The sequence below is a fragment of the Brassica rapa genome, unplaced genomic scaffold, assembly GCF_000309985.2.
Source record: "Brassica rapa cultivar Chiifu-401-42 unplaced genomic scaffold, CAAS_Brap_v3.01 Scaffold0866, whole genome shotgun sequence".
Lineage (NCBI taxonomy): Eukaryota > Viridiplantae > Streptophyta > Magnoliopsida > Brassicales > Brassicaceae > Brassica > Brassica rapa.
The window spans coordinates 33,640-42,420 of record NW_022610804.1 but is presented as its reverse complement, the minus strand read 5'-3'; the positions used below and the strand labels follow the sequence as shown (position 1 = coordinate 42,420).

The window sequence follows — 8,781 nt, the reverse complement described above, 5'->3', positions numbered from 1 at the left end:
GGAAAGTTCAGAGCCTTGTGGTCAGAGCTAGAGATGCTGAGGCCCAACACCACTGACCAAGATGTGCTCATGGAGAGAAGAGAACAAGATCAAGTGTTCGGCCTACTACTCACCTTGAATCCGGTCTTTAATGATCTCATCAAGCACATCTTGAGGTCACCAAAGCTTCCCTCCCTTGAAGATGTGTGTGCTCAGATACAAAAAGAAGAGGGATCAGTTGGGCTGTTCGGAGGCAAGGGGGAGCTCACACTTGCGAACCAAGCTGATACTATCCAGGCAAACAAGGCAGCTTACCGCACTGAAGAAGGGAAGTTTGGAGGGAAGTGTGACCATTGCAAGAAGCAGGGCCACAAGAGGAGCCAATGCTGGATCCTGCACCCTCACCTCAAGCCAGCGAAGTTCCTGAAGGATAAAGAAGCAAGGGCGCATCTGTCTGAAGGGGCAAGTGAAGCTGGAACATCCGGAGCTGGGCAGACAATGCGAGATGGTGAAGGGAAGGCCCTAACTACCCAACACACTCCGGGGAAGAGCACTGATGGTGAGATGATAAGGAGATCAGACATTGATGCCCTCATCAAAGCTCTCAAGGAGAATGGTAACTGTATGAACTCTCCTTTAGGATACTCTCTTGCTGCATCCTATATAGATAGAACTGATGGATATCTGAGTCATAGTATTGAGACTACTAGAGCACCTAGAACTCTAAACAGCTTGAATGATTTGCCTAGAACCTTTGCAGCTAGTAATGTGATAAAACCATTGATTGTAGATTCAGGAGCTTCTCATCACATGATTAGTGACACTAGTTTGATTAAAAATATAGAACCTGCTTGTGGAAATGTGATGATTGCTAATGGTGATAGAATTGCAATTAAAGGAATAGGAAATCTAAAGCTGTTTGATAGAGTCTAAAGCTTTTTATATGCCTGAATTCACATCTAACTTATTATCTGTTAAAAGATGTACTACTGATTTGCATTGCAATGTTATCTTTAGTCCTAATGATGTAAGGTTTCAGGATATTGAGACAAGGAAAATGATTGGCACGGGAGTTACCAAAGGAGAGCTTTATATGCTAGAAGACATAGCTCCTGTTTCCAATTGAAGTTGCTCGTTTAGTTCTACTTCTAGTTTGAATAATAATGCATTGTGGCATGCTAGACTAGGTCACCCACATGTTAGAGCCTTAAGCTTAATGTTACCAGGTGTCATGTTTAAAAATAATGAATGTGAAGCATGTATCTTGGGCAAACATTGTAAGACAGTCTTTAAGAACTCAACTACTATCTATGAAAAATGTTTTGATCTTGTGCATTCTGATGTGTGGACTGCTCCTTGCTTGTCTAGGGAAAACTATAAGTATTTTGTAACATTCATTGATGAAAAATCCAAATACACCTGGTTAACACTCATTAAGACAAAGGATAGAGTTCTTGAGGCATTTAAAAACTTTCAAGCTTATGTATCTAACCATTATAATGCCAAGCTTAAGATTTTCAGATCAGATAATGGTGGGGAATACACAAGTGATATGATCATGGACCAGCCAGCTGATGGAGATAGAGATGGCGAGTTTAGAGATGAACCAGCTCAAGAAGATGAGGTCTTAACCTTTCCTAAAGGTCCCATGACTCGAGCCAGAGCTAGGAAACTCAAAGAAGCTATTGGAGGACTAATCAGGAAGTCCTTGGAACAAGAAGAATGTCTTGGAGGAAGCTTGATACTTCAAGATACGCTTATCACCATTCAAGCCATCTTACCATCAAGTTGAGTATCATCTAGGCTAGCAAGCTATGTGTGCTCTTTTCCTATCATTGTTTTTGTCCCATTGGGTTTTGCAATGATAGGTTTTTAACGAGGCCATAGTCTTGCTATCTTAACACCTAGTTGATACTCTCGGACCAAACCACATGAAGAACCTTATGCTATCTTTATTTCTAAGTATTTATGTCTTTCATTTTCGAAAACTCTATCTAAGTTATGTCTTTATTTCTACATTAATTGGAGGAGCCTGTTCCTTTGATTTCGAAATGCTTGGAGCCTGTTCCAAGCCTTTCACTATATATATGTGTAACTCGGCAACCCTAGCCTCGATCAAGTTTTCTTTCACTTAAACCTTTGTGTTTTCTTCTCCCTTGCTTTCACGAGTTAAGAGAGTGTCTGGTGTGTAGTATCCAGTCTGTTGGTGTGTAATATCCAACGCCCAAGGGCTTTAGAGAGGTGTGTCATATCCGATCTAAGTCTAGGAGTATCAAGGAGCCTTTCCGCAGCCTCTTGTGTCACCATTCGATCCACAGCCTTGATAAACTTGAGTCTTTGATTCGTTTATGCAAGGATCTATCCAAACCATCCAGAGAAGGGTCCTAGGATCTCATTAAGTGGTATCAGAGCACTCTGGAAGGGGAGTTTCGATTTCTCTTTTGTTTGTTCATAAGATCTACTCTTTGTCGATTCATTCTGTTTTGATCAATCGGTTCTTGTGTGCTTATTCTCATTTGATCTGCTTGTTTCATTATCAGGATTGCTAGATCTGATTGTTTCGTGTTTCATATTGATAGATCTAAGAATTTCGATCAAGTTTTAAACAAAAACCTTTCACATTCTTGTCGATTACGTTATCTTTTTGCTTGATCCGAAAGTTTCTTGTGATTGTGTGACTCGATCTGTTGTTAGAATCATAGATCAGGACTTGATTATTTCATTTCATCATCCGTTGAATCTGATCTGTTATTGTTTCAATTTCGAAAGTTATAAAATTCAAATCGTCGCGTGTTGATCAAGTATCTTCATTTGCCGCTTTGTTTGAATACTTTGTTTCCTTATTTGAATCTTGAGTTCTGAATTTTTTGAACTACTTACTGGTTCAAATTTTTCGTATATCAGGAAGCAATGGGGTCTGAGGAGGATGATGAAACCTTTGTGCGAAGGAATAGGTTGTTGCAAGAAGCAATCACCAAACAAGTGATGGAAGCGATGGTAAAGTTGCTGGAAGAGAAGTATGATCAGAGACCGAATGATGGGCAAGGACAAGCATCTGGTTCAAGACGTGAGCAAAGAAGAAACAGGCAAGGTCAGCGTGAGCATGCTGGATCAGAAGAGACTGATAACTTCTATGAGAGAAGTAGCCATAGCTCCGGTTCAAGACGTAGCAGTAGAAGATCTCGACATGATCATGAGGGTCGAAGGCATAGACGCAATGAGCTATCTGGACTAAAGCTTAAGATCCCTCCTTTCCATGGTAAAGCTGATCCAGATGCCTATCTTGAGTGGGAAAAGAAGATAGAACTCGTTTTCAACTGTCAGCATTACTCAGAGATTAAGAAGATTCAAGTAGCTGCTACCGAGTTCAATGACTATGCTTTGAGCTGGTGGGATCAGTTGGTTACAAACAAGAGGCGCAATGGTGAATTTCCCATTGAAACATGGGCAGAGATGAAAGCTGTGATGCGCAAGAGGTTTGTACCAAGTCATTATCACCGTGATCTTCATCAAAAGCTGAGACTGCTCACACAAGGAACAAAGTCTGTAGAGGAATACTTTCAAGAGATGGAGTTGCTTATGCTAAGAGCTTGTGTATCTGAGGACAGTGAAGCTACTATGGCACGATTTCTTGGTGGACTCAACCGTGAGATACAAGATAGAGTGGAGATGCAACACTACTTGGAGATAGAGGAGATGCTACACAAAGCTATCTTGGTGGAGCAGCAAGTTAAGAGAAGAAGTTATGCGCGTGGCAGCTATGGTTCCAGTAGATACCAGACCTCTAAGGAAGATAAACCAAGCTATCAGAAGGAGAGCAAACCACAGCTAAAAGAAGAATCCAAGTCTAGTAGCATCTACAACAAAGATAAGGGTAAAGTGGAAGCTACCAGCTCGCGTGCAAGAGATGTGAAGTGTTTTAAGTGCCAAGGGCGTGGGCACTATGCTAATGAGTGTACTAACAAGAGAGTTATGATTCTTCTGGAGAATGGAGAGTTTGAATCTGAAGATGAAAAACTCAGGACTGATCAAGAACTATCTGAAGCTGAGTATGAGGAGGAACCCGTTCAAGGTAAACTTTTGGTTGCAAGAAGAACTCTCAGTTTGCAAAACAAAACTGAGGAGCAAGAACAAAGAGAGAACTTGTTCTACACACGTTGTATGGTGCAAGGGAAGGTCTGCAGCCTGATCATCGACGGTGGAAGCTGTGTTAATGTTGCTAGTGAAACAATGGTAAAGAAGCTTGGTTTGAAAGCTCAAAAGCATCCTAAACCTTACCGGCTGCAGTGGCTTAATGAAGAGGGCGAGATGAGGGTATCCACTCAGGTTTCTATACCCTTGTCCATTGGAAGGTATGAAGATGACATTCTCTGTGATGTGATACCCATGGAAGCCAGCCACATACTACTGGGAAGGCCTTGGCAGTTTGATAGGCGTGTCATCCATGATGGCTTCACCAACAAACATTCTTTTGAGTTCAACGGCAAACGAACTGTCTTGGTACCTCTAACTCCTAAAGAAGTGCATGAAGATCAGCTTCAGCTTCAGAAAAAGAAAGAGATTGATCTCAAACCAGATAAGCAACACAACTTCTATGCTAAAGCTAGTGAAATCAAAAGATCTCTTTATTCTCATCAATCGGTTCTCTTATTTATTTTTAAAGAATCTCTTTTGTCTCTAACTGATTGTACACCGGTGTATCCGAGTGAGATGTCAGCTCTTTTACAGGAATACCAGGATGTATTTCCAGAAGATAATCCCATAGGTTTGCCACCTATTCGAGGGATTGAGCATCAGATTGATTTTGTACCAGGAGCTACTCTTCCCAACAGACCAGCATATAGAACTAATCCTGTGGAAACTAAGGAGCTACAAAGACAGGTTGAGGAACTGATGGAGAAAGGCCACATCCGTGAGAGTATGAGCCCCTGTGCTGTGCCTGTGCTCCTTGTGCCTAAGAAAGATGGGAGCTGGCGCATGTGTGTTGATTGTAGAGCAATCAACAACATAACAGTGAAGTATCGCCACCCTATTCCTAGATTAGATGATATGCTTGATGAATTGCATGGTTCTAGTGTCTTTTCTAAGATAGATTTGAAGAGTGGATATCATCAAATTAGAATGAAAGAGGGAGATGAGTGGAAAACAGCCTTTAAGACTAAGCATGGGTTGTATGAGTGGTTAGTCATGCCTTTTGGATTAACCAATGCTCCTAGTACTTTTATGAGATTGATGAACCATGTGCTTAGATCCTTCATAGGCTTGTTTGTGGTAGTATACTTTGATGATATCCTTGTCTACTCTAAGAGTTTAGAAGAGCATATAAAACATCTTAGGACTGTTCTTGATGTCTTGAGGAAAGAAAAGTTATTTGCTAATCTTAAGAAATGTACTTTCTGTACAGATAACTTGGTCTTTTTAGGCTTTGTTGTGAGTGCAGATGGAGTAAAGGTAGATCAGGAGAAGGTGAGAGCAATTCAAGAATGGCCAATTCCAAAGACTATAAGTGAAGTGAGGAGCTTCCACGGCCTTGCTGGGTTCTACAGGCGGTTTGTTAAAGACTTTAGCACTATAGCAGCTCCCTTGACTGAAGTGATAAAGAAAGAAGTAGGATTCAAGTGGGGAGAAGCACAAGAGACTGCCTTCCAATGCCTTAAAGAGAAGCTTACTCACGCCCCTCTTCTTATTCTTCCTGACTTTAATAAAACTTTTGAGATAGAATGTGATGCCTCAGGAATTGGTATTGGTGCTGTTTTGATGCAGGAAAAGAGACCCATAGCTTATTTCAGTGAGAAGCTTGGAGGCGCCACTCTCAACTATGCAACTTATGATAAGGAGTTGTATGCCTTGGTGAGAGCTTTGCAGACTTGGCAGCATTACTTGTGGCCCAAGGAGTTTGTGATACACACTGATCATGAGTCTCTCAAGTACTTGAAAGGACAGAACAAGCTCAGCAAGAGACACGCAAGATGGGTAGAATTCATAGAAACTTTTCCTTATGTCATCAAGTACAAACAAGGTAAAGAAAACATAGTTGCTGATGCACTATCCCGAAGGTATGTTCTCTTAAACACTCTTGATGCTAAGCTGTTAGGTTTTGAGCAAATTAAAGATATGTATGAATCTGATCCAGATTTTAAAGAAGCTTATAACTCTTGTGAGAAATTTGCTGCTGGACATTATTTTAGACATGATGGATTCCTCTTTTATGATAATAGACTGTGTGTGCCTAATTGCTCTTTGAGAGATTTGTTTGTTAGGGAATCACATGGGGGAAGTCTCATGGGTCACTTTGGTATTGCAAAGACTCTTAAAACCTTGCAGGATCATTTCTTTTGGCCTCGGATGAAAAGTGATGTGGAGAAACTATGTGAGAGATGTGCAACTTGCAAGCAAGCTAAGTCTAAAGTTCAGTCTCACGGTTTGTATACTCCTCTCCCTATTCCTTATCATCCTTGGAATGACATATCTATGGATTTCATTGTTGGATTGCCTAGAACTAGAACTGGGAAGGATTCCATCTTTGTTGTTGTTGACAGGTTCTCAAAAATGGCACATTTTATAGCATGTCACAAAACTGATGATGCATTACATGTAGCTAATCTATTCTTTAAGGAGATTGTGCGTTTACATGGCATGCCTAGGACCATAGTTTCTGATAGAGATACTAAGTTTCTTAGTTATTTTTGGAAAACTCTTTGGTCTAAGCTAGGCACTAAGTTGTTGTTTTCCACTACTTGTCATCCGCAAACTGATGGACAGACTGAAGTAGTTAATAGAACTTTAGGAACACTCTTGCGTGCATTCATTAAAAAGAATCTGAAATCTTGGGAAGACTATCTGCCACATTGTGAGTTTGCATATAATCATGCTGTGCATTCTGCTTCTAAGTTTTCACCTTTTGAAATTGTTTATGGGTTCAATCCCACCTCTCCTTTGGATTTAATCCCTTTACCTGAGTGTGAAAGGGTTAGTTTGGATGGCAAAAAGAAGGCAGAGATGGTGAAACAACTTCACGAGCAAGCTAGGCTCAACATTGAAGAGAAAACTAAGCAGTATGTCAAGCATGCCAACAAAGGAAGGCGTGAGATGGTCTTTAAGGAGGGAGATAAAGTTTGGGTTCATTTGAGAAAAGAAAGGTTTCCTAATGAGAGGAAGTCAAAGCTTATGCCAAGAATTGATGGACCTTTTGAGATCACAAAGAAGATCAGCAACAATGCCTACAAGATTGATCTCCAAGGTAAGTATGATGTGAGTAATAGCTTCAATGTTACTGACTTGATTCCTTTTATTGCAGATGAACCTGATTTGAGGTCAAATCCTTTTCAAGAAGGAGGGGATGATATGATCATGGACCAGCCAGCTGATGGAGATAGAGATGGCGAGTTTAGAGATGAACCAGCTCAAGAAGATGAGGTCTTAACCTTTCCTAAAGGTCCCATGACTCGAGCCAGAGCTAGGAAACTCAAAGAAGCTATTGGAGGACTAATCAGGAAGTCCTTGGAACAAGAAGAATGTCTTGGAGGAAGCTTGATACTTCAAGATACGCTTATCACCATTCAAGCCATCTTACCATCAAGTTGAGTATCATCTAGGCTAGCAAGCTATGTGTGCTCTTTTCCTATCATTGTTTTTGTCCCATTGGGTTTTGCAATGATAGGTTTTTAACGAGGCCATAGTCTTGCTATCTTAACACCTAGTTGATACTCTCGGACCAAACCACATGAAGAACCTTATGCTATCTTTATTTCTAAGTATTTATGTCTTTCATTTTCGAAAACTCTATCTAAGTTATGTCTTTATTTCTACATTAATTGGAGGAGCCTGTTCCTTTGATTTCGAAATGCTTGGAGCCTGTTCCAAGCCTTTCACTATATATATGTGTAACTCGGCAACCCTAGCCTCGATCAAGTTTTCTTTCACTTAAACCTTTGTGTTTTCTTCTCCCTTGCTTTCACGAGTTAAGAGAGTGTCTGGTGTGTAGTATCCAGTCTGTTGGTGTATAATATCCAACGCCCAAGGGCTTTAGAGAGGTGTGTCATATCCGATCTAAGTCTAGGAGTATCAAGGAGCCTTTCCGCAGCCTCTTGTGTCACCATTCGATCCACAGCCTTGATAAACTTGAGTCTTTGATTCGTTTATGCAAGGATCTATCCAAACCATCCAGAGAAGGGTCCTAGGATCTCATTAACAAGCAATGCCTTCAAGCAACATCTAGCCTCACATGGAATCCTTCATCAAACTAGCTGTCCCTACACTCCACAGCAGAATGGAGTGGCTGAGAGAAAGAATCGACACCTCATGGAGGTTGCAAGATCAATGATGTTCCAAACAAATGTCCCAAAGAGATTTTGGAGTGATGCTATGATCTCAGCCTGCTACTTGATCAATCGGATTCCCACAAGAGTCTTGCAGGATCAATCACCATTTGAAGTGTTAAACAAACTCAAGCCATCCCTAAGCCACTTGAGGGTGTTTGGAAGCCTTTGTTATGTACTGATTCCGGGAGATATGAGGAACAAGCTGGAACCTAAGAGTACTAAGGCTATGTTTGTGGGGTATTCCACTACACAAAGAGGATACAAGTGCTTTGATCCTCAAACAAGAAGACTCCTAGTATCAAGAGATGTGAAGTTTATAGAGACTAAGGGGTACTATGAAGAAAGAAGCTGGGAAGATTTGAAGGATCTAGCTCAACAATCTGACAAGGCTGCAAGCCTTAGGATGATCTTGGACGGTCTTGGGATCAATACAACCCAGGATCCAAAAGGGCGAGAAGCACCAGTTCAAAATGAAGCTGAA

At 41.0% G+C, this 8,781-nt stretch overlaps 1 protein-coding gene across 1 annotated transcript; it reads left to right on the top strand.

Moving 5' to 3' along the window:
* Positions 1 to 2,219: 2,219 nt before the first annotated feature.
* LOC117131126 lies at positions 2,220 to 7,485 on the top strand (the record flags this gene model as incomplete). The annotated part of the gene is made up of 6 exons (XM_033283533.1): positions 2,220 to 4,416; positions 4,708 to 4,954; positions 5,402 to 6,035; positions 6,168 to 6,940; positions 7,094 to 7,219; positions 7,277 to 7,485. Coding segments are annotated over exons 1-6 (3,516 nt in total), but the record flags the coding sequence as incomplete, so codon positions are not given.
* Positions 7,486 to 8,781: the final 1,296 nt, after the last annotated feature.